Genomic DNA, 27,216 nt, shown 5'->3' on the forward strand with positions numbered 1-27,216 from the left:
GCGCCTGCGATTTTTTTCCCCTTCCTGCCAAACCAGAATTAGCCGGTATTGGAATGAACGCGCGCACAGGGCTGCAAGGCAGTGAAGCTCGGGCGTCCCGATCGGGGGGCTCCCCCAGACCCCGAGACCTTTCGCAGGCCCTCCGGACCGAGCCCCCCGAGTCCCGCGACCCGCCGACCGCCCTAAGGCGCCGCCGACACCCGCAGCCCCAGGATGGTGGGCGACCTGGCACCCTCCCTGCACGCCCAGCCCAGCGGGGGACTTCGGGGGTCCGGCCGGGAGCCCAGTAAGACCGGAGCCCCGCGGGCTGCACGCGGTGAGTGTCCGGCGGTCGCGAGGCTCCGCAGGCCCGGGCGCGCGGGGTTGGGGGTGCGCGGAGATCGTGCCCTGGGGGAGACCTGCGGGATCGTGCAAAAGCGAGGTGCTGCACCCCAGATCCTCGAGAGGGTGCGGACAGCCCTGGAAGAGCCAACTAGGAGGGGTGGTTGCACCCCGCCGCGCCGCCCTCCTTTGGGGGGACTGACGCCTGCTGGGCTCGAGCTCGGCCGTCTAGGGGCGGGTGGAGGGGTGCAGAACTTGGGGGTGCACGAAGCCTCCCCTTGCCTCCAGGCGAAGCTGGAGGATCTGAGCGCTGGGGGGTGCACAGGGATCTGGGGGTATAGGAACTGGGTGCACAGGGATCTGGGCGTGCACAAGGTGCTGGGGTGCAACAGGGATCTGGGGATACAAAAGGTGCTGGGGTGCAAAGGGATCTGGGGGGTATAAGGAACTGGGGTGCACAGGGATCTGGGCGTGCACAAGTGCTGGGGTGCACAGGGATCTGGGGATACAAAAGGTGCTGGGGTGCAAAGGGATCCTGGGGTATAGGAACTGGGGTGCACAGGGATCTGGGGTACACAGGTGCTGCGGATGCCAAGGGATCTGGGGTGTGCACAAGGATCTGGGGGTGCACAGGGTGTACAGGGAACTGGGGGTGGGACTTTCTAGGGTGTCCCCTGGCTGGACTCCCAGCTGCCACCACCCCAGACCATTCAGGCTCCTCCAGGGGAGGACAAAGAGTCCAATAGGGCAGGGGGTCGGGATGGGAGCTGAGCGGGCATCTGGGGTCACAAGGCAGTCAAGGCGCTTTGATGGTACTTTCAGGGCTCAACTCTGCTGATTAATTAGAATTGGCCCCCGGTGTTTCCGCGAAAAAGTTATAATGTCCTCATTAGCGAGGATGAGCGCGGGGTATTATTGGAGATTAGAAAATTTTTCCTCTTGGTGTGTGTGTGTGTGTGTGTGTGTATGTGTGTGTGTGTGTGTGTGTGTGTCTAAGAGTCTCAAAGTGACTTCACTTCAGACTCTCCCTGTCGTCCCCCCCCAACCTCATTCCATAAACAGCCTCAACTTCCTCACCTGTGAAATGAGGCAATACCAATGGACACGCCACCCAAGACAGGTTGGGCATTTTCGTGCCCCCGAATGCAGCTATGAACGTAGAGGATTGGGGGGTTTCCCTGCCTCTTGGGCTTTGCACCAGCTCATCCCCTTCTCCCCAGCCTTGATCTCTTGGGCCTTTTCAGACTGTTGTCCTCAAGTGGGCCCTTAATGGTCCAAGATTTCTGTGCTCGAAGGCTTGAAGGGCCTAAGTATTCCTGGACCAAATTCTGTGGAGAGGTACAGCTTGCACCCCTCCAACACACTTTGTCATGCATAGCCAACAGTTGGCAGTTGAGTTTTCCCGGGCCTCTTTGGCTTCTCACTTATGATGCCCTCTGGCTTGTTCTGCCAACCACAGGAGCCAAATGGAAAATGAACGACTGGTTGGTATTTTTGTTGGTTTGGTTGGTTTTTGGACTTCACCGGCAGTGTTCAGGGGTTACTCCTGGCTCTGTACTCAAAAATCGCTCCTGGCAGGCATCATATGGGATGCTGGTAATTAAACTCAGGTCCATCCTGGGTCAGCCGCAGGCAAGACAAATGCCCTCCTGCTGTGCTATCTCTTTGGCCCCAGAACAACTGGTTTATAAGAGCTTTCTTCCTTTCCCGCCCATCTTGTGAAGTCAGAGAAATAATAGAGGAGACATCGCTTGTCTTGCACCCAGACCCTGCTTGCATTCCTGGCATTACTATGTGGTTCCCGGAGTATGAGACACTACATACAATTCAGAGCCAGGAGCAGCCTCCACGAGCGCCATGGGGAGTATAACTCGCTTCCCCTTCAAAAATAATATCATAAAAGGTCTTGCCAGAGAAAAGTTATGGAAGATTTAATCTCATTGGCATTGCCGAAGTGCTCAGCAGCACTAATTTGTTCTTTCTACAGGTAGCTGGCTCCTTCCCTCCCTGCAGCCCCTCATTTCCTCTCTAATCTCCCTATTTGCATCCCTCACCTCCAGCTGAGCCCCTAATGTGAAACAATTACCTCCCATCACGTAGTGGTTTGTGGAAGTTTCCAGAGGCCCCACCCTCACAGACCCCATTGACCTGCCTGGTCACTGAACATCTGTGGGGCAGAGATGAAGGAGGACTGGGACGGGAAAGAGGGTTTCCTAAACCTCTCCTGGTTCTCCCACTAACCCAAGGGAGTGGGGTAGAGTGCAGTTAGATCATTCTAAAATTCCCCAGCTCCTTCAACAAGCTCCAAAGGAAAATAATGGCCCCCTTTATTTCCCAAGCAGCTTGGTCCTGGTGGATTCCTCTGTGGCCTTCTCAGAAAGAGAGCATGAACTACAGGAGCCCAACGCCACCCCCTACATCCTCATCCTCACACAGAAATGACTCAGCTCCATGACTGACCTTTTCCGATTTCCAAGCCACCAAATTTGTTTGAGATGTATAAATCTTGGATCATGGGCCTAGAGCAGTGATGGCTAACCTTTTTGAGCCTGAGTGCCCAAACTGCTGCACAAAACCAAAGAATTTCCTCAAAGTGCATGTCCATTAAACCTTAGTAAGATTTTTAGTATCTAAAAAATCTTTATAAATTTTATAAATGTATTAATTGAGGACCTTCCACATTGCCAGCTGCAAGGCCTTTTTGCATGCCACAGCTGGCATGCTTGCCATAGGTTCGCTATCACAACCTAGAGTGTCAGCCCAGTAATATTCCAGGAAATCTGATAAGGAAAGTTTCATAGAAATCTCCCAAGCTCAGTGAGCCTGAACAAACACAGAAGGCTTAAACTAGCACCAATCAGCCTAGCAAATCTTTGGACATTGATTTTAGTAACACCATGGAGAGATAGAACAATCATTTTAAATTGATCTGTGGTCATCTAAGTTTTGATCATTTTATTTTCAAAATAAAATTTAATTTTCATTTAATTTTATTTATTAAAATAATTCGATTTTATTTTATTTGTTATAACAAATGATATGAAGTAAACTTGTTGGTGCCTATATGAAGGCAAGCTCAGGTGGTGGGTGGGTAGGATATTGGAGAAACTGGTGAAAGGAAGGTCACACTAATGGTGGGATTACTGTTTGAATATGTAATGTCTGAAATGACTGTATTGTGAACAACCTAGTAAATCATGGCGTTATAATAAGCATTAAGGGAAAATATTCAAAGGATTGGAGCTGTAGGGAATGCTTTGAGCACAGGCTTAGCATGTGCAAGGCCATGAGTTGAATCCCCAGCAAGCTAGGAGGCTCTGGCCCCAGCACCATATCAGACCCCCAAGAATGATCAGGGGCATAGAATCAAGTGTATGTAAGCACTACTGATGATAGATATGTAGATATATATATATGTATATGGGTGTACATATGATTATTTTGTATCTGATGATTTATGTAACTGCTAAAAGCAAGTTTGATGGTGGGGGGGAGAGATTTTTCTATTGTCAGATTTGTTTTATGTTGCTTTGACAGTGAGTGAATTGTGACTCCTCAGAGCAGCAGTTTACTTTCAGGAGACTTAAATATAAAACACAGATAGATGAACTATATAGTAGATCTTCAAGGGTGTCCTTGAGGACTTGGCAAAATTTGGTGTTGCCCCCTTCCAATCGCCTTCAACTTGGTCCATTTAAACTTTTATTCCATGGTGCTTGGTTGTTTTCTCTGGGATGACACATGTCCTTTGAATGCATTGTCAATGTCATTTACATAGAAACAAACTGTAAATGTCACAGCATTCCATGTTGACTGTATTAGTAATCCCATAAAATAATTCATTCTTTCATTAACAGAAATAACGGTTAGTGTTGCAACATAGGGGTGAAAACTTTTATAACGTAATATATATTACAACTTTTATAAAACTTTGTACTATAAAATATTTTATAATTATAGTCATTCTAGGCTATAGGTTTCATAATGCATTGTTTTATCTTATTACATATAGCTGAGCAGAGACTGGCGCAATAGTGCAGTAGGAAGAGCGTTTGCCTTACATGCAGCCAACCAGGGTTTATATCCCTGGCGTTCCATTTGGTCCTCTGAGTCCTACCAGGAGTGATTTTTTTGTTTGTTTGTTTTGTTTTTAAGCCACACCCTGTGACGATCAGGGGTTACTTCTGGCTATACGCTCAGAAGTCGCTCCTGGTTTGGGGGATCATATGGGACCCTGGGGATCGAACCGAGGTCCGTCCTAGGCTAGTGCTGGCAAGGCAGACACCTTACCTCTAGCGCCACCACACCGGCCCCAGGAGTGATTCTTGATCACTGAAGCCAGCAAAAGCCCTGAGTACCATTGTGTATGACCCAAAAATTAACCAAACACAGAACTGAGCTCTGTCTCTTGGTTCCTGCCCTCTGCAGAGAAGAAAATCACCAAGCTGTCCTTTGAACCCTTTCTGAAGCCATCCTCTCTGTTGTTGAGAGCTCAGGAAAGGATGTGGTTTTGAACAGCCACTCAGCTACCAGGGCAAGAGACTGAAACCAGGATGTTCAGGAGAGTGAGTGAAAGGCAGAGTTCTGCTTGTTTGTAATAATAAAGTCCATGTGTTTCCTTAGAACAGTTTTTATTGGAAGCTCAATCAAAATGAAGGAAAATTACTTATGTAGCTGACATCTAAAGAATAATATCCATCAAATTTTGTCTTACTTCTTTTTTCCCTAGAAACACACTTATTCAGAGGAGGCCCTGAGGGCCCCACTGTGGATTATTAGCCAACTGAGAGATTTAACACAAGAGACTAAGATTATGGCACTGGGGATTACTGGGTCACAGCAGGTAAACCTAGGGGCCTTCAGAGTTGCACTCTGCAATGTTTGGGGCACCATGTGGTGCTAGAAGGGATTAAACCTAGGTTGGCTACATACATGACAAGCTCCTTAAACAGTACTGTCTTTCTGGCCAAGATACCCTTTTCGGGGGTTGGGGGAGCCCTCACCTGAATGTGCTCTGGACATCTGTGCTCAGGGATCACTTTTAGTGGGACTCCGGGCACCATATGTAGTGCCAGGGATTGAATCTAGATTGGCTCCATGCAAGGCAAGTGCTCTACCTGCTAGTATTATTTCTCTGGTCCAGGGTACACATTTTTAACACTACTACCATGGAAGGGATTAGTACTTGTCTCTTTCCATAATACTGTGTAACTAACACCCGCGTGTAAGACAATCACCAAGCTGTCCTTTGAATCCTTTCTGAAGCCATCCTTAGTGCTATTAACCACCTCACAGAACAATTCTCAGACTTCCCTTGTGTTGGAGTTATTGATACTTTGGAAGAGGGAGAACTGGTTGAATGTTTTGTAGAATTGTCCCTTCAATTAGCCTTTGACATGTCCACTGAAAACATTAGTATCCAAGCCAGAAGACTTTTTCCCCTGCTGCATCTTAGACTCTGAGAATTTTTTTAATTTCACAAAAATTAGCTCTGCACATAGGCTCAAAGGAGTGACAGAAGTGACCAAATCACTGTCCTCATGGTACAATCTGAATGTCCTGAGAGAGCCAATGGCTGAAGGAGCACCAACAGTTCCTTGATGCTGAACTTGCTCTCCAACAGAGAAGCTAGACCTTCTCTGAATTTTGCCTCCAGAGAAGGACACGTTGTTTAGAAAAATCATTTTTAAAGAGTAAAATGTTTTCTTTTTCTGGGACTGGAATGATAGCACAGCGGATAGGTCATTTGCCTTACATGTGGCTGACCTGGGTTCAATCTCTGATATCCCATATGGTCCCTAAGCCTTGCAGGTGTGATTTCTGAACACAGAGCCAGGAATAACCCATGAGCAGTGACAGGTTTGGCCCCCAAAACAGTAATACTAATTCCCCCCCCCTTTTTTTTTAGTAATACCTGACAGTGCTCAGGACTTATCTCTAGCTCTATACTCAGGAATTTCTTCTACAGTACTTGGGGACCATATGAGATGCCCAGGATTGAATCCAGCTTGGCCACATGCAAGACAAGCACCCTACCCACTGTAGTAATGATCCAGCCACAATTAATAGTTGATATAACTGATTAATTGGTTCAATTGAATCATCATGAGATACACAGTTACAAAGTCATGATTCAGCTTCAGTTTCAGTCATAAAATGTGCAACATTAATCTCTTCACCAGTGCATATTTCCTGCCACCAATAGTCCAATTTCCCTCTAATCCTTTCATCCTCCTCCATCTCTCATTCCTTCTCACTCCCTTTTTTCCGTTAGGCACGGTAGTTTGCAATATTGTCACGTGAAGGGGTATCATGCAACATCACTTACCTCCTTTAAGTATGACAATGCTAGTTGGAAATGAAAAGATGAATTTTACTGCCTGATTGGTAGCTTGCATGACTAACATGAAGACGCACATTTGGGTGGGAGCAACATTACATATACACCATCAAATGCTTCCCATGCATATGTTGCACCCGAGCTCAATCCATGGCCCCCAAGCACCAGTAAGATTGATCCCTGAGAGTAAAGACAGTAAGCCATGAGCATCACCAAGTGCGACCCAACAAACAAACAAAAAATCAACAGCACATGTGCTTGTATTGTTGCTCAACCTTTCCCCCCAGAATATCACATAATGACACTGAATTGCTGGTACTTCAGAATCCTGAGAAATCAGGCCAAGTTTGAGTCATTCTCTGTTAAAAATTCTGTCTTGATGCCAGCCCCAAAACGGGGAGAACTGATAGCCCTGTTCCTGGGTTCAATCCAGTGTCTGTCCATTCCAGCTGGGCTCATATAGCATTGCCTGCAGGGCTCTGCTCCTCCTGCTTCCACTCATGCTTCCTCCCCCTTAGTGTGCCCTGCCACTGAGCAGGGAGGCCCCCAAAGACACCCACATCCTCCTCATCCCCCAAAGTGTACTAACTTACTTCAAAGGACATTGGACCATTGCTAAGTAGCCCCTGCCCCCCTTAAAAGTGGTAATATTGACATATTGAATGAACTGTAGACATACAGCGGTATTTCATCCTAAAAGTACTTGGTTCTGTGCTAAAGTGAAGAATCCTGGTTCATGAGCTGAAGTGATAGTACATCAGGGAGGGTACTTGCCTTGCACACTGCCAGTCCAGGTTCAATTCCGCCAACCCTGATGGTTCTCAAGCACTGCAGGAGTAAGACCCAAGCACTGCCAGATGTACCCACACACACAAATCAAATCAAACCAACCAAACATAAAAGAGACCTTAGTTCAGCCCAGTAATGAGAACTCTGTGTCCAAAGCTCTGATAATGATGGGACTCTTGGGCTCTCATGGGGAGGTAGAACTAACTGTCCAGAGCAGGAGCTGGTATTTGTGGCCATGTGCCATGACATTCTTTCATTGTCCTTTGTTTCAGGAAACCTTGGAAAATGTACACAAGTCATGAAGATATTGGGTATGATTTTGAAGATGACTCTAAGAACAAGAAGACACTGAAAACCCACCCAGACATTGATGGCGGGTGGGCCTGGATGATGGTCCTTGCCTCTTTCTTTGTGCATATCCTTGTCATGGGCTCTCAGATGGCCTTGGGCGTCCTCAACATGGAGTGGCTGGAGGAATTTCATCAGAGCCGCGGGCTCACGGCCTGGGTGAGCTCCCTCAGCATGGGCATCACCCTCATTGTGGGTACGTTCCCCTGCTCCCTAAAACCCAGACACCATCCCATGATGCTTCCCTATTGAGCCAGCTCAACTTGTGATGGGTCTTCTGCTTCCATGCTCACTCACAGATACATGACTGAGAATGGAGCTTATCAATTGTTTGGGGATAGATGCCTCTGTGGCCATTGCATTCCTTCACCACTACCATCCCTTGCTGGAGCTTTTTCCCTCTTTTCAAATGAATTCTGTTCCTTGTAACCAAAAACTCCCCATTCGGGGGCTGGAGAGACAGTACAGTAGATCAAGCATTTGTCTTATGTATAGCCAAGCTTGGTTCGATTCCCCAGGACCACCTATGATTCCGCTGGTGTGGTCCGAATCAGCCCCTCCCCCAATAAAAAGCATAGGTGTGTTTAAAGGGAGTTTGTGCTTCTTCCACTGATTTTCTATTAATAATTAATTGCTTGAATCCAATTCAGAGTCTATTGATCTTGGTCAACATTCAATGTTATTAGATGATACCAAGTGACATCAATCGTTGTGGTAGTGCTAAGGAGAGAAAACAAGAACAAAGTGTTAGATTTCAGGATTGTATATGGTTGTGTGTTTACCTTCGTGAACTACTGCAAATGAGTTCTAAAGTTAAATAGTTTTAATTAAGTAAAGAGCGTGAGAGAATTGTTGACAAATCACATTTATCTGCATTCAATGAACTGGCTCCATTGAAACCAGCCTTGTTAAAAACTGAGATTGTGTTTTATGAACAGGATGGAAGGGAAGAGAAATATAGGGTTTAAGATTCTAGAATTGGGGGCTGGTGAGGTGGTGCTAAAGGTAAGGTGTCTGCCTTGCAAGTGCTAGCCAAGGAAGGATGACGGTTCGATCCCCAGTGTCCCATATGGTCCCCCCAAGCCAGGGGCAATTTCTGAGCACTTAGCCAGGAGTAACCCCTGAGCATCAAATGGGTGTGGCTCGAAAAAGAAAAAAAGATTCTCGAATTGACTGTGGCTAACACTGATTGGATCACTGGCACCACAATATAGTCCCCAAAACACCACCAGGAGTGATCCCTGAGCTCTGAGGCCAGTTGCAATCCCAGAGCACCACTTGGTGTGGCCCAAATCTTTCTTCTCCACAAAACAAGTAGCTCAGAGGAGGGGAGAAGCTGCAAAAAGCGACTTACCTCCAAGGAGATTGCCCGTGGTAATGCCACAGCAGAAGGAATCATGGAAGGAGCTTTTGTAAGCCCTGTCTCTGTGACTGCTGTCTGGCCCCTGAGTTCAAGTCCGTCTATGGGCCCTCAGCAACATAATGTTGCCTGGGAAAGGCAGGGGGGTGTAGTGTCCAGGGGTCTTACCCTTAATCATAGTGAGGTCCCCTCAGAGAGAAGTGGAAGTTTGAAGGAGTTACTTTTGCTCACCTGCTTTTTGTTCAGTCACTGAGTTGCCAGCAAAAACCCAGAAACTGGTGTGTGTCTGTGTTTCCTGCCCTGTGCTCATGCACAGCCTCTAATTCATGGGAATCTCATCCAGGAATAGGGTCTGCTTTGCCATCTACCCCCACTTCCTTAGGTTCTGGGACATCTCCTTTCTTTGGGTCTTGCACTTCTCTCAAGGGGTTTCCAGCCATCAACACTGGTTCAACCCCAGAACAGATTCAGAACAATGCAGATATGACTTCCTTCCTGGACAGCAATTGGTCACATTGAGTGGGGGAGCACCCCATTCCTGCTTTACCCTGTTGCATACCATAATTAATACCAGCTTGTGGTGCATTTTCTCTGGTGCCCAAAGGCAGTCTCCTTTATCAACCTTTATAAATGTCTCCTTTTTCAGAGAAGTTATAATGCTTTCCCTTTGATCCAAAACTCCTCCAGGCTCACTATCTAGTACAAAAAAATAAATAAATGGGGTCCCCACTGATCACTGTGTTTTATTACACAGGCAGAAGTTCAGGAAAGCAGGTGGCTGGGCCCTTTTTTAGCACATGAAAAATCAAACCTTAGAGGCTGGTGTGATAGTACAGTGAGTCGGGCACTTGACTTGCAAGGTGCTGACACAGATTTGCTACCCAGTACCTGATAAGATTCCCTGAGTACTACCAAGAGTAATTCATGATTATAGAGCCAGAGGAACCCCTACACATCCCATGTGTAGCCTCAAAACATAAAAGACTGTTGACCAATGAATTAGTATATTTTTTTTCTTAGTTACTTATCTGAGGTCCATGTTGAATGAATGAGTAGCGATATATGTGGTCATTGCATTAGATAAAGCAGATGTTTATTTTATTTGTGGGGGGATGTTGGGCCAATGCTAGCACCGGTTCTGTGCTTAGGGTCATTCCTAAAGGGAATCAGGACTTGACCTGTGATGATAGGAATGGAACTGAAGTCAGCTGAATGCTACCTTAAGACAAGCGCTTTAGTTTCTGTACTATATCTCTCAGCTTCATGTACTTATTTTAAAATATATTATATGTTATATTTGTAAAGATTTTATTTGCTACATTAAGTCTTTTATGTCTACTCACTGAATTACTTTCTATAATGTAATAGGGATCATTAATATATGCTTTCAATACTCTTTTAACCTGGCTATGTTTGGGAGCCATCAGGGGTACGCTTGGCAATGCTCGATAACCATTGTGGAGAACAGACTCTCACTTTCCACATGAATTATCTCTCTTACCCTAATTCAGTGTCCTTTTTTTTTTTTTTAGTGGTTTTGGGGCCACACCTGGCAGTGCTCAGGGGTTACTCCTGACACTGCACTCAGGAATTACTCCTGGAGGTACTCAGGGAACTGTATGAGATGCTGCTGGGGGACTGAACCTGTGTCAGCTGCATGCAAGGCAAACATGCTACCCACTTTTCTATTGCTGTGGACCCACTTAACTGTGGGCCAAGAGAATTCCCTCAAAGGACTAGAGCATTGTCTTTGGTTTCAATGTGTGGATCCCAGGTACCAAATAGTCACTTGAGTAGCAATAGCCCTAAGGACCACAAGGTGTGACCCCTCACAACCCCAACAAAAAGATTCAAGTGCATAGAAAGACTGAAATAAGTCATTTTTGATCAGGGTGGGGCAGATATCATCTAAAGGGAATGGTGGTGACTGCAGCAAACCAGAGGCTGGAGTGAGGCAGCTAAATGTACCAGCTATTGCTCAGTCCTGGCTCTGGTCCACTGTGAAAAGATATTCTGGATCATCACCGGTGTTTTTTAGTTCTCTGGTTTTCAGATGTTGGTGGCTGATGGCAAATGCCTTTTAAAAGGCATCCACAGACAGCATTCATGTTCCAAGAGCCCTCCTTCCAGACCAGAGAATGAACTCATTTTTTGAGGGGGGTGGGAAGAGGAGGGGAAAATCTATTTCAAGTCTGCCTTCTTTTAAAAACCCACCACCCCATGCTCTCCAGTAAAATAAAATCCATCTCTGCACTCCGGATGTCTTCTGCAGAGAGAACTGGTTCTTGTTTCTCTAACTTAATGCCTCTGGCAGTTTTGGTTTTTGGTCCTCTGCGGCCTTGATAAGATTGCATGGAAAGAAAACGCCATCGTCACCTCTTTTTGATGTTCCATAACAGGACCTTTCATTGGCTTGTTCATTAGCACCTGTGGCTGCCGCCGCACAGCCATCATCGGAGGCCTGGTGAATTCCCTGGGCTGGGTGCTGAGCGCCTACGCAGCCAGCGTGCACTATCTCTTTGTTACCTTTGGAGTGGCAGCGGGTAAGCACACAAACTTCAGCTTGATTCTAAATGTTTCTGTGGGGCATTTGAGCAACAAATTGAATTCCAAGAAAAGAGACTCGTTGACATGTTTTTCTCCTTTTTGGCCAGAGAAATTGTACATTGGGAAGGGCAAATGCCTTGCATCCTTTTGACTCAGGGTTCGATTCCTAACATCCTATATGATCTCTCAAACCTGCCAGGAGTAATTCCTGAGTGCAGAGCCAAGAATAAATTCTGAACACTGCTGCCGAGTATGGCACCAAAACAAAAACATTATTTTTCTCCTTTTCTCTCTTTGTTTTTACCCAGATTCCACCCTCTACTCTATTCCCTCTGTCTGTGTGTAATATATTATAAATTATTATTTATAATTTAATACATTATAATTGAGTAATTAATTAATTCTCCATATATATTAGGAGGAAGATAATACAATGGGTAAGGCAATTTGGCTTTGCATGCAGCCAGCCCAGGTCTGATCTCTGACACCATATATGATCATTCAAGCCCTACCAGGAGTAAGCTCTTAGCACTACCAAGTGTGGTCCATGTGCCTCCATTCAACAACAAAACAAATACATATATACATATAAGGTCTATACCCCGAAGTGTTCAGGGATGGAGTATATCTAGCATTGATTGCTGGGGGTCGGGTGGCATTTGATAGAGGGGATCCAGACACCTGATTGATCTATTCTACCTAATTGATTGACCGTTCTACCACTGAGCCATATCCCTGGACATACTTTTCAGCATAAGTTGTTAAAAATGCTTTGAAAGATGGGAAGACAAGCTCACAATTGCCATTTGCCTCCTTCTTGGAACTGAGTGGATTCAATTTCCATTGCCTGGCTTGTAATTATTCCAACTGGAGTGACTAGGCTAAATATTAAGGAAATAACATTTTCTTCATTAATAACTGCAGGATAGTGCATGAATCACAGCATAATCAATTCAAATTAATTAAATAGTAGCAAAACCTGTGTGTGTGTGTGCGCGCGCACACGCACACACCCATAGACACTAAGAAGTATAAAATCAGAGGGCAGAGTGGCTCTCCTGGGGAACTGGTAGGAATTATCACTAGGCAGTGAAATTTGTATATCCACTCTGCTGAACACATTCCCTGGGCATTGTTTCTTTTATCAACACGTAGCAGAATCCACAATAACAAAAAGTCATTTCTTACCAGCACAGTTGTATTTCAAGGAACCACATGCAAGACAATTTCCTTTTCTCCTAGAATTGCCACCCTAATGAATGGCACATTTGCTGGTTGCTCAGAGTTTGGAATTGTCAATTTTCCCCTCTTACATTTTGTGTACATGTATTTGGGGAACATCACAAAATCCATTTGTTCTTTAGCTGCAGAATGGTATAATGAAGAGTGCTTGATTTACAGGGTCTGTTGGAATGGTTTTATGAGATCATCTACCTAAAAAAAATTGGTGGAGGCAAAGAGATAATACAGCAGGTAGGGCATTTATCTTATATGTAGCCAACCTACATTCAAGCCCAGGTATCCCATATGGTCCCATGATTACTGTCAGGTATAATCCCAAAGCAAAATAAACAAAAAATTATGATGCTCAACACATAATAAAGTGCTCATATAATAGCACATATTTAGATATCAGTTTTTATATTGTAAGCTAAAGTATATACTTCTAATAGGAGATCGTGAATAAACATAACTACTGTTCATATAACTTGACAAGTCAATTCTCGACTGTACATTTATCAATACACACAACCATATTTTTGAGTGTAGTTTGAAAATCATCAAAGGGTCTGATAATAGCTCTTTGGGGCAAGGGAGAGCACATACAACTATGAAATAACCTCAAAGCATTTTTTGTTGTTGTTTTTGGGCCACACCCAGTGATGCTCAGGGGTTACTCCTGGCTATGCACTCAGAAATCGCTCCTGACTTGGGGGACCATATGGGATGTCGGGGGTCGAACTGCAATCCATCCTAGGCTAGCACACACAAGGCAGAGGCCTTATTGCTTGTGCCACCGCTCTGGCCCCTTCAAAGCATATTTTATAGGTGGTGTCAGGGATTGAACTCAGCTGCACACAAGGCATGTGCAATACCCACTGTACATCTCTCTAATTCAAAATCATGGTTCTGCACACAGGGATCACTCCTGACAGTCATCAGGGGGCCAAATGGGGTGCCTGGGACTGAACCCCAGTTGGCAGTATGCAAGGCAAGCACCTTATCCACTCTTCTATGGCTCAGGCCCCTCGTGATAATTCTTAGAACAATTTAAGATATTTCTCCTGTGTATATGTATGAGAAATATTGCAGTTCAATAAATGGAACTAGGATTTGATATTTTAGTCCTTGTTCTACTCAAGAGTCACTGGGAAGACACTTGGGGGCCCTTAGAATCTAATCTGGTGATGTTACATTATCTGAAAAACGGCTTGATCCTAAAAAACAAGACAACATTATTATCATTTAGGGATTTTTTTTGGGGGGGTGGAACTTGAGCCATACCCAGAAGTTCATAAGGGTTCTTGGTTTATTGCTCAAGAGTTTCTAGCTGCAGTGTTTGAGGAACCTTGTGTACCAAGTTTCAAACCCTCACCTTACACACATGTTATGTTTATGCTGAGCCCTTCTATCTCTTTCCCTTCTCAAGGTTTCTATTGCTACATTCCTTGCCTAAATGAAATTGTTAATGGACAGTTAATTATTTATTGAGCCCCTTTATAGTATCTCCATCTTTCATTTATGTGCCCATTTACTTACTTGTTTGGCAAATGCTTATGGATTTCAAGAAACAGGAAGAAACTCAGGAGACTGGAGTGAAGCAAGTGTCCTTTTATTTTGTTTGTTTTTGTTTGGGGGCCATACCCAGCAGTGCTCAGGGGTTTATTCTTGGCTCTGCACTCAGAAGTTGCTCCTCACAGTCTGAGGGGACCATATGGGATGCCAGAGATCAAGCATGGGTCTGCCTTGTGCAAGGCAAATGCCCTACCCTCTGGTTTTTTGTTCCTACTCTTCTACATTTTCACTCTTTATTGATTTTTCCTTTATACTTTTACCTTTGGGGGGAGGGCACTCAGCTGTACTCAAGGGCCTGCAGCATTTAAGCAGTACCTGGTGCATATATGCAGTAGTGGCCTCCAACCCAGAACCTCACACTTGGTCAGTCTGTGCTCACCATTTGAACTACATACCCAATCCTTTGCTGTTGTTTTAGAGTCATAGAAAGCTTATTTTAATTTTTTTCTAATTATTATACTGCATTCATCTATTATATAATCATTACACTGCTATCATTGTTTATCTACTGACACTTGTTAATAACTAGAATTGTAGGCAACCATATGAAATCTGTTTTAAAGCTTGAAGAATATATTAACTGTATACAAGCGTACCCCGCTGATAATCCACTCAAAGACTCAAATATACATATACCTTTATCTCGTAGTCCACTCCTTCTCTACGTACAGGAAAAACCCAGAGTCTGAAAATAAATGTCTCTACATGGAAAATCCAATCACATTCACTTATTACAGATGCGAAGTGCTCCTGGGCTGGCATGGGTGAGGCATATTGAAGCTGATTGCCAATTCTGCTCCTTCTGAATAAGGATGGAAAAGGGGAAGTTGCAGGGATCAATGACCAAAAGTTGGTTGTGTGTATTTCTCACTGCTGCCTGCCTTAACCCAGAATTCCTGGTCTTGAGAACTCCCTTTCCTGAACTGGGCTTCTCCTCTAGCACCTCCTCTGCCCTTGAGAGAGGTTGGACAAATTGTCCTGCCTCCCTCCTCAACTTCCAAATACAGAGTGGAGGGGCCCCTAACTGCCCTTGCTTGCCTTATTGGCCTTGCTTTCTGCCCCTCCCCTGCCCTGCAAGCTCAAGTAGTGGTTGTAGAAGGGTGGGTAGTCTGCTAGTCAATCTTCAATCCTGACCCTGGGCTTATTTTTTCTCACTCATGAGAACATTTAGCATTCAGATCTCAAATGCACACCCCTTAATCTAGGCTACTGCTGTATTTTTTTATAATTATCTTTATTTAAACACTGTGATTACAAATATGATTATAGTTGTATGATTACAGTCATGTAAAGAACACCCCCCTTCACCAGTGCAACATTCCCACCACCAATTTCCCAGATCTCCCTCCTGCCCAACCCCCACACACCTGTACTCGAGACAGGCTTTCTACTTCCCTCATTCATTCACATTGTTATGACAGTTTTCAGTGTAGTCATCTCTCCAACTGCACTCATCACTCTATGTGATGAGCTTCATGTCATGAGCTGCACCTTCTAGCCCTCATCTCTCTTGTCTCTGAGATACTGTTAAAAATGTCTTTCATTTTTCTTAAAACCCATTCTGCATCTTTCTCTCTCCCTCTGACTTACTTCACTCAGCATAATAAATTCCATGTACATCCATGTATAGGAAAATTTCATGACTTCATCTCTCCTGACGGCTGCATAGTATTCCATTGTGTATATGTACCACAGTTTCTTTAGCCACTCATCTGTTTAAGGGCATCTTGGTTGTTTCCAGAGTCTGGCTATTGTAAATAGCACTGCAATGAATATAGGTGTAAGGAAGGGATTTTTGTATTGTATTTTTGTGTTCCTCAGGTATATTCCTAGGAGTGGGTATAGCTGGATCGTATGGAAGCTCAATTTCCAGTTTGTGAAGGAATTTCCATATCGCTTTCCATAAAGGTTGTACTAGATGGCATTCCCACCAGCAGTGAAAAAGAGTTCCTTTCTCTCCACATCCCCGCCAACACTGCTTGTTTTCCTTTTTTGTGATGTGTGCCAATCTCAGTGGCGTGAGGTGGTACCTCATAGTAGTTTTGATTTGCATCTCCCTGATGATTAGTGATGTTGAGCATCCTCTTTTTTGTTTTTGTTTTTGTTTTTTGTTTTTGGGCCACACCCGGCAGTGCTCAGGGGTTACTCCTGGCTGTCTGCTCAGAAATAGCTCCTGGCAGGCACAGGGGACCATATGGGACACCGGGATTCGAACCAACCACCTTAGGTCCTGGATCGGCTGCTTGGAAGGCAAACACTGCTGTGCTATTTCTCCGGGCCCGCCTTTCTTCTTTTTTAAAGTGTCTGTTCATTTCTTTTCCCCATTTTTTGATGGGGTTAGATGTTTTTTTTCTTGTATAGTTCTGTCAGTACCTTGTAAATTTGGATTTTAGTCCTTTAATCTGATGAGTATTGGGTGAATAATTGCTCCCACTCAGTGGGTGGCCTTTGTATTCTGGGCACTATCTCCTTTGAGATGCAGAAGCTTCTCAGCTTAATATAGTCCCATCTGTTTATCTCTGCTTCCACTTGTTTGGAAAGTGCTGTCTCATCCTTAAAGATGCCTTTAGTCTCAATGTCCTGGAGTGTTTCACCTACATGTTGTTCTATATACCTTATAGTTTCAGATCTGATATCAAGGTCCTTTAATCCATTTGGATTTTACCTTTGTACATGGTGTTAGCTGGGGGTCTGAGTTCACTTTTTTGCAAGTGGCTAACCAGTTGTGTCAACACCACTTGTTGAATAGGCTTTCCTTGCTCCATTTAGGATTTCTTGCTCCTTTATCAAAAACTAGGTGGTTATATGTCTGAGGAACATTCTCTGAGTACTCAAGCCTATTCCACTGATCTGAGGGTCTGTCTTTATTCCAATACCATGCTGTGTATTTTTTAATCATTCTGTTTCTAAACAATATTTTTTGTTTTGTTTTGGGATCCACAACCAGCAGGTTCAGGGCTACTCCCAGCTCTGTGCTTGCGGGACCATCTGGTGGCAGAGATGAAACCTGGGCCTCCTGCATACACAGTCTGTTGAGTTTCTCTCATGCTCCTTTTCTAGTCATTTTATTTGGCTGTAGTGTACAAGCACATGTGATTCAGGCTGTTGGTCATTGTCAGTGACAAATCAACATACTCAAAATAAATCATTTGTGTGCCATCAGTAAAATCCAAGTTATGATAAATGTCCCAGGGCAAATGACCCAGTTTCCTCAACAAATTTATTGCAAGGAAAGGGAAGGAAAAATAAAGAGATTTTAAAATACCCAACAACAAACACCAATAGCCCACTTTCTTTTTTTTTTCTCCTTCAGAAAAAAATTTTAATATCTTTATTTAAACACCTTGATTAAAAAACATGATTATTGGTTGGGTTTCAGTCATGTAAAGAACATCCCCCCTTCACCAATGCAACATTCCCATCCCAATGTCCCAAATCTCCCCCCTCCCCACCCCACCCCCGCCTGTACTCTAGACAGGCTTTCTACTTCCCTCATTTATTCTCATTGTTTAGGAGAGTTCTCAATGTAGTTATTTCTCTAACTACACTCATCACTCTTTGTGGTGAGCTTCATGAAGTGAGCTGGAACTTCCAGCCCTCCTCTCTTTTGTCTCTGAAAATTATTGTAAGAATTTCTTTCATTGTTCTTAAAACCCATAGATGAGTGAGATTGTTTTGCGTCTTTCTCTCTCCCTCTGACTTATTTCACTCAGCATAATAGATTCCATGTGCATCCATGTATAGGAAAATTTTGTGACTTCATCTCTCCTGACGACTTCATAATATTCTATTATGTATATGTACCACAGCTTCTTTAGCCATTATCATCTGTTGAAGGGCATCTTGGTTGTTTTCAGAGTCTTGCTATGGTAAATAGTAGGACAGCACTTTCTTGGGCATCATTCTTTACATACTCTCTCATGCCAGTCACTGAACTGAGATTGGGCCTGTTCTTTCTCATGCCCATTGCTGAGTAGCTGCCTGATGACTATTAAAACCAGGGGCCTAAAAGACAAGAGGTGACCCATTGTTGGATTCTGTCAATTGTTATACAGCTCACTGCCCTATGGTCTTCCAAGATTGCTTCTCTAAATTTATTTTCAAAGTCTGGAGAAGGTTTATGCGGTGATGAACCCCCTATGGAAAAGGGCAGTAGAGTATCACAAAGGAACCAGTTTCTGAGTGAAATATTGCAAAGGGAACAAGGTTCTGAAGTGGATTCTGATTTTCCACCTAAATTCTGGTTACCTGGAGCAGAGTTTTGGAAAGCACTTTATTCTCTGTGAAGTACAAACACTTTTATTTATGAGGCAGACATCACCTTTAGCAAGTCTTTTGGAGAATTTTTGGTTAGATTCCATCTGTAACACAGCAGACACATCACATGACTCAGTCTTTGGTCCTTGTTACCTTATTTGCAGGTATGATTACTCCAAAGGCAAGTATTTCTGCAGCTTTGAAATGTTTCATCTTAGAGGAGCATTAATGGTCACAGGACCCTTCTATCAAACTGTCATCTAATTACCCCAGGTCCAAATGGGGTTGGAGGGTAATCATATTACATGGTTTTTTCTCTGTAAACCAGAAGTTAAATATACAGCCTACAACCTACAACCTATAACCTCTGGGCTAGCATTCTATTTCGTGTGGCTTAATTTTAATAGGTTTTATTGTTTAAAGCAATTGAACTTCATGACAAAAGTGAGAAGAAAATAGAATTCCTCATACTTCCTTCCCCTAACATTCAGATCCCACCATACATTGATTGTCCTTTTGACAGAATAAATCAGAGACTTCTAACTTTCTAAGAAAGGTACAAGTAAAAAATCAGAGAAAAAAATCACCACTTGTGGTTTAGACATGTAGCAGCTATATATATAATACAAGAATATATGTAAATATATAAATAATATATAATATTGGGGCCAGAGCAGTGACACAGAGGGTAGGGCATTTGACTTGCACACAGCTGACCTAGGATGGACTGCAGTTCAATCCTCCAAGTGTCCCATATGGTCCCCCAAGCCAGGTGCGATTTCTGAGTGTATAGCCAGGAGTATCTCTGAGCGTCACCGGGTATGGCCCAAAAACACCAAAAAAAAAAAAAAATATATATATATATATATATATATATGTGTGTGTGTGTGTGTGTGTGTGTGTGTGTGTGTGTATGGTTGGGGCCACACCCAGCAGTGCTCAGGGCTTCTGACTCTGCTTAGAGATCACTCTTGGCAGAAGTCAAGGAATAATATGAGGTGGCGGTGATTGAACCTCGGTCCATCCTCCTGCTAAGCAAGTACCTTTCCTACTGTACTATCTCTCTGGCTGTGTGTGTGTGTCTGTGTGTGTGCGTGCACACACACAGGCATGCATTCATGGTTTTTGTTTTGTTTTGGACCACCTAGCAGTGTTCAGGGTTACTCCTGGCTTTGTGGCCAGTAACCATATAAATGTCCAGGTGACCAGATAGATGTCAAGGTTTGAACCTGGGTGAGCCATGTGTAAGGCAAGCATCTTTCCTAATGTGTCTCACTCTGATCCTATGTCTATTTTTGAGTACATTTATGGGTATATCTCTTTACGCTTCCAGTTCATATATAAACATATTGACCCATTCTATAAATGACGTGGACCTGCTGTTTATCCCTTTGTTTAAAAAAAAAAACTCAACGTTTTCCTTGGTATTTTGTGCTGTTTGTATGTACCATAGACCCTTCTCAATCCATTCATTCTCACAACTGGTCACTAGCACAGGCAGCATTTTGGAAAATGCCAGATACTCCCAGGGTGAAGTGGTGGGCATAGCCCTGCCCCACCAGGACCTCCTGGTGTCTAATGACCAAGGGACCTACAGCATCACTGTTGGACACTGAGCAGAGAGAAATGTAGAGACTATAGCTGACCTGTTGTACTATCAAATTCCTCTGCAGACCCATCTTACCAGCAGACAACCCCTCAAACCCATCCTACCATCATATATCCCAGCAATCAAGCCTACCATCAGACACCACCACACAACCATCCTACCACCAGATAACCCTACACACCAATCCTATCTTCAGACAATCCACACAGCCATCCTACCATAGGACACCTTAGCAAACCCATCCTACTGTCAGACACCCCCGCATACCAGCTCTACCATCAGATGACCTGGATACTCCTCCTACCACTAGGTAACCCCAAATACCATCCTATCATCAGATACCCCTGCATACCCATCCTATCATCACAACATTCCTGTATACTCACACACCACCCAGATACCCCCGCATATTCTTCCTACTACTAGATACTCACACGCACCTTCAGATACCTTACATTACCCATGCTACCATCAGACACTCTAGAAACTTATCCTTCCATTATACACCCTGTAAACCCATCCTAACCTTCAGATAACCATCACAGCATCCTACCACCAGACATTCCCACACATGCATCACACAATGATACACCTCTGCACACCCATCCTACCATAAGATACCACTGGACACCCGTCTTATTATCAGACACCCCACATAACCATTCTAGCATCAGATACCCCAGCTCACTCATCCTATCACCAGACACCCAGACTACCATCAGACCACCACACATACCCAGCCTTCCATCAGACACCTCAGCACTCCATGCTATCGTATGTTCCCACATGCCCATCCTAGCAGCCGAATACATTTTTACACACAACCTACCACCAGACACCTTGATCATCCATCCTAATATCAGACCCCCACCACATAACCATGCTACCTACCATCAGACACCCCACATAACAACTCTAAAACCAGATACCACCACTCATCATCCTACCACCAGATAAACCAAAAAATTGCTTCTATCGTTCAGGTAGCCCACATACCCATCCCTCCACCAGATTCCCCGTGCTCACCATTCTACCATTATTCCCCACACACCCATCCCACCATCAGATACCTCCACTACAACCATCCTAACCTTCAGACACCCTTCACACTCATAACCTGACATCCCACACACCTAGCCAATATCAGACACTGCTGCACACAAGATCTAACATTAATACCTCCAACATCTATCCCACTATCAGACATACATGCATTTCCATCCTACATCAGCACACACCGTATACCCATCTATCACTGATACCCTTCACATTTTCATCATATTTCCAGATACCTCCACATAATCATCCTACCATCTGACACCCCCACAGACCCATAATACTATCAGACAATCCTGCACACCCATCAGATCATCAGACACCCCCACATACACATCTTATCATAAGCACCCTCATACACCCATCCTACCACCAGACACCCCACCACCCATTCTATCACCAGTTACCTCTGCACACCCATCATGCCATCAGATACTCACACTACCAATTCTTTCATCAGACACCCCTACACATCTATCCTATCATCAGACATACCTGCTCTACCATCAGATAACCCCCACCCATCTTACCACAATACCCCCATTCCCATCTTATACCAGATACCTCAGCATACCCATTGTATGACCAGATACCCCCACCAAATCAGCATTGCATACCCAATAGACCCATCCTACTTTCAGACACTCTGTACACCCATCCTACCACCAGAACCCTACATGCCCATCCTAACATCTGAGACCCCCCACAATCCTACCATCAGACACCCCGCCTCACTCCCTCTGCCACCAGATCCCCAGCATACCCATCCTACAATTAGATAACCCCACATAATCCATCCTGCCTTCAAATAATCTCACCCATCCTATCCACCAGACATCCCTTCACATCTATCCTACCATCAGACACCCTGCTATACCCATTCTACTATCAGCTACCCCCCTCACACATATCCTACTTTCAGGACACCCCTCCTACCTGTCCTACCACCAGACCCCTGCAAACCCCATCCTACCTCAGATAACTCCGCACAGACATCCTACCACCAGACATCCCCTGCACACATATCCTACCTTCAGATACCCACAACATACCTATCCTACCTTCAGATACCCCCGCACATCTATCCTATCTTCAGATACCCCTGAAATGTAGAGATGACTTTGAGAAGCTGCAGGTTGAAAGCACAATATATCTGACCTGGCCTGTTTTTGTCCTCCCTTCACCCCACACAGGCCTGGGCAGCGGCATGGTCTACTTGCCCGCCGTGGTCATGGTGGGCCGGTACTTTCAGAAGCGCCGTGCCCTGGCCCAGGGCCTCAGCACCACGGGAACAGGCTTTGGGACTTTCCTGATGACACTTCTACTCAAGTACTTGTGCGCCGAGTATGGCTGGCGAAATGCCATGTTCATCCAAGGAGCCGTCTCCCTGAATCTCTGCGTTTGCGGGGCGCTCATGAGGCCACTCTCGGCTGGGAGAGGGGAAAACACTTCCAGAGCCAGAGAGAAAAAGGTGCTCCCAGCTACCTCTGTTCAATCAGTCCAGGCCCCTCATGGACCTCAGTCTGGAGCAGATGAAAAGGAGGAAGAGGATATCCCTGGGATCGAAGAGGTCCCTGTGGGCCAGGAGCAGGCTGAACCCCAAAAGAATATGTTCACCTTCGGGGTATTGAAGTCCCTGAGCCAGCTGACCCTGCAGATCAGGAAGGGCTTTCGGGACTGGCACTCGGGCTACTTTGGCACCACTTCTCTCTTCACCAATCGCGTGTTTGTGGCCTTCGTCTTCTGGGCTCTGTTCGCTTATAGCAGTTTTGTCATCCCCTTCATCCACCTGCCTGAGGTCGTCAACTTGTACCACCTGTCAGAGCAGAACGATGCATTTCCACTGACGTCCATCATCGCCATCGTCCACATTTTCGGGAAGGTCATCTTGGGCCTCGTGGCCTGACCTGCCCTACATCAGCGCCTGGAACGTCTTCCTGCTGGCCAACCTCACCCTGGTCCTCAGCATCTTCATGCTGCCACTCATGCACACCTATGCTGGCCTGGCTGTCATCTGTGCACTCATCGGCTTCTCCAGCGGTTACTTCTCCCTCATGCCTGTGGTCACCGAAGATCTGGTGGGTATCGAGCACCTGGCCAGTGCTTACGGCATCAATCATCTGCGCCAATGGCATCTCAGCCTTGCTGGGGCCGCCTTTTGCAGGTGAGCCAGACAGGGACATGGGGGGCATGTACTCTTGAATGGTCTCAAGTTCATAATGACTGAGAGTTGGGTGGACTGGAAGGGGCCTCAAAGGGCTGGAGCACATGAGCTATGCATAGGGGAGATCAGGTTTGACCCCTTATCAAACTTTGAATCACTGTGTGATTTCCTGAGCACCTATTTGGGAAATCCAAATAGGAAGGAACCCCCTGAGAGCTATCAGGTGTGACCCATAAACAGAGAAGTTTGTGTGCTTGCTTCCAGGTTCCTCATCCATGTAGAAATAAATATGAGATATTGATTCTAATCTTGCAGAATAAAGTAACCAGATTGTAAGATAAATAGATGGGGGACCATGAGAATAGAGATAGTGGGGACTATGACAGGGACCATGGATCAGGCAGAAGCTCTGAATGGAGCCAAGCTTTCCCCAGCTTCTCTGATTTTCTGCCACCAAGGGATTGGAAGACTTGCTAGTTGCCAGCTCTGTTATTGTTGAGTACCTGGTTTTTCCTCTCAGAGAAAGACTCTTGGATTCTGGAGCATACCCAGTTCTCAGGGACTACTCCCAATTATGCTTATGGAGACCATGAGATCCTGGATTAGTCCGCATGCAGGCAAGTGCCTCAACCTTGCTACTCACCTGGCCTGGACTCAGGGCTCTAAGGTGGCATGGCCCAAGATTTTGAATACACTATATAGGCCCGCAGAGGCCAGTCTGCAGTTAATTCCAGACCTATAATGGCTTCTTCTTGTAATAATCCATCACAATCTTACTGGTCCCAAACAGTACAGATTTCTCTCCTTGCCTTTTACATTTTGGAGTCCACCTGCTTGCATGAACTACTAATCCCATCATGTCTCCTATCACTTTCTCTGTGCTATGGCAAGTAGACCCCCCAGAGGCCAGACTCAGGGTCCTGGGGACCAGGTCTTCCCTCCACCCATAATGTATCATGGTAGAAGCCAAAAACAATGAGATTCACAGATGACACATACAGCTGAGAGCCTGTAAGGACTCTGAGATGCTAGTTAGAAATGGCCCAAAATAAACCTCACTCCATGAGAGCATAGAACCCTCCTCTCTCCTGTCCATCACATGTCTCCCCCCCCCACCACCTACACATCTGGCCCCTTCATGTCCTTTGTTCTGCAAGAATACCTTTTAGGAAGCAAAAAGCTACAAAGATGTAGTGAAGCAACTTAAGAACAAGAGAAAGCACAAGAGTTAGCAGGGGTCTCAAACTCAGTTTACCTGGGGGGCCGCAGGAGACAAAGTCAGGGTGATCCTTGAGTGCAAAGTCAGTAGTAAGCCTTGAACATTGGGGTGTGTGACCCAAACAACTAAAACAAAACAAAATAAAAAAAAAAAAGATTCCTCTAGGGCAGGGCCACAAATGTTGTACGAAGGGCCATAAGCAGCCCGCGGGCCGCGAGTGTGAGACCCCTGAGTTAAGGCATGCCAGAGAGATAGCATGGAGATAGTGTTTGCCTTGCATACAGAAGGACAGTGGTTCGAATTCTGGCATCCCATATGGTCCCCCCCGGCCTGCCAGGAGCGATTTCTGAGCACTGCCAAGCATGACCTAAAAAAAAAAAGAGTTAAGGCACTTAAATTGCCTATGGGGCTGGCCCCATTCTGATCACCTATAATTCATATGATCTATGAACCCTGCCAGAAACAGCCCTGGAGCACCACTGGGTATTCTCCCCCAACAACAACTAAAAAAGAATGAAAAAGAGAAATATTAGTAAAGACCTCCACAAATGCAGAGTCGAGGCCCAAGAGAAAATACACTTAAAATATTGGTAATATTATTTTGTTTTTTTAAAAAAAGGTTTTTAATCTCTTTTGGGGCCACACCTGGCTATGCTGAGGGATTACTGCTAGTTCTCTCTCAGAGATCAATCCTAGCAGTGTTTGGGGTACCTTATAGTATGCAAGTCAAAATCCTACCAACTGTACTATCTCTCTGGCCCCAGTAAATTTTTTATAGAGAACTTCTCATTCACATGGTTGGCTATGTGCAAACTATGAGCATGACTGACTCTTGCAATCATTCACTAAGGTTGAAAATCCTATTTCATAATTTTGAGGCCATTTTCATATCTTAACTTCTTTGACATTTGAAATGGTGATTATATAAAGGCCTAAAAACCATGATGTCATTTGCTAATTTAACTGGTGTATATATAGAGAGATGTATAGATATAGTGTGTATTTTGTTTTGAAGTCACACCCAGTGTCACTACAGAGACTAATCTTTGGCTCAGTGCTTGGTAAGCCATTGGGGTGCTGGGAATTGAAAGAAGCATCAGATTAGAATCCAGGGAAACTGAAAATTAGGTTATAATGATCGAGTATTATTTGAAAGAGCAGATCATTTAATAAGCGCTGGAAACTGTGTCTCTGAACAAGTCAAGAATTATAAAGATAAATTCCAGAGTTTTGCGAGCTGTACATGGGAATTTATAAAACATATGAGTATATTGTTCTATTTTAGAACAGATACTACCTCAAGTATGGTCAGAATGAGTGAGAGCCAATTCTTCCACACCAGTCTATTGATATAGCCTTGTTACCTCTTAGGAAGAGTTTTGGGGTTTTATAAAATATTTGGGCGTGGCAGGAAACTATGAAATTCACTTTATGACTTCCCAGGCTCTGAATCAGTCTCAGAATTAGCCTGAGATCTTGATCTTCTCAAATCTGAGATGGGATCCCAGTGACTTAAGAGAAAAAACCCAGCTAGTGCCAGTCATACAGAATGCTGACCAAATGAACCATTCAATACTTACCAGTATTATCAGTAAATACTATCAGTATATTGTTGTAGAAACTTGCATAGTGTATAAGAAGTTTTTTTCTTTTTGGGGGCATTGAGTCACACTCAGGGGTGCTCAGGGGTTATTCCTGGTTCTGTGCTCAGAAATTGCTCCTGCAGGCTCGGAAACCATATGGGATGCCACGAATCGAGCTAGGGTCTGTCCTGATTTGGCCATATTTAAAAGCAAATGCCCTACCCACTGTGCTATCTCTCTGAGTTCTTGAGACCAGAGTGATAACATAGCAGGTAGGGCATTTGCCTTGCATGTTGCCAACCTGGAACCAACACAGTTCGATCCTTGACACCCCATATGGTCCCCCCCAAGTCTACCAGAGCAATTTCTTTTATTTTTTTTCTTTTTTGGGGGGAGACGGGAGGAGCAATTTCTGAGCTCAGAGCCAGGAGTAACCCTGAGTGCTGCTGGATTGTGGCTCCCCCTAAAAAAAAAAAAAAAAGTCTTTTCTTTTCACCAATTGCATTATTGTCAATGAATTGTTTTCCTCTTTTTGCAGGGTGGATTTATGACATCACACAAAAATACGGATTTCTCTTTCTACATATGTGGTTTACTGTACCTGGTAGGGAATACTCTTTTTACTCATTCAGCATGCATTCAAATTCTCACAAAACAATCCAGAAAAAATACTGGATGGTATCCACATCTAATGTAGCATCATGTTCTGTGTAAGAGTGATCTGTGCTCGCATCTACCTCCGTGGCTGCTGGTGGGAGGACCAGGACACGTCGTTTGAAAGCAACTCTGAGCAGTGACTGGTATGTCATTGGTTATACCCACGGTCT

At 44.7% G+C, this 27,216-nt stretch overlaps 1 protein-coding gene across 1 annotated transcript; it reads left to right on the forward strand.

The window, feature by feature from the left end:
* The first annotated feature begins 265 nt into the window (after positions 1-265).
* Positions 266-27,081, forward strand: SLC16A14 (solute carrier family 16 member 14). Its single transcript, XM_049768915.1, is given in 9 exon segments — positions 266-316; positions 7,723-7,994; positions 11,558-11,701; positions 22,617-23,326; positions 23,328-23,537; positions 23,539-23,587; positions 26,928-26,956; positions 26,958-26,996; positions 26,998-27,081. Coding segments are annotated over 8 exon segments (1,524 nt in total). The 5' UTR covers positions 266-316; positions 7,723-7,735.
* Positions 27,082-27,216: the final 135 nt, after the last annotated feature.

Source organism: Suncus etruscus, chromosome 2 (assembly GCF_024139225.1).
Source record: "Suncus etruscus isolate mSunEtr1 chromosome 2, mSunEtr1.pri.cur, whole genome shotgun sequence".
Lineage (NCBI taxonomy): Eukaryota > Metazoa > Chordata > Mammalia > Eulipotyphla > Soricidae > Suncus > Suncus etruscus.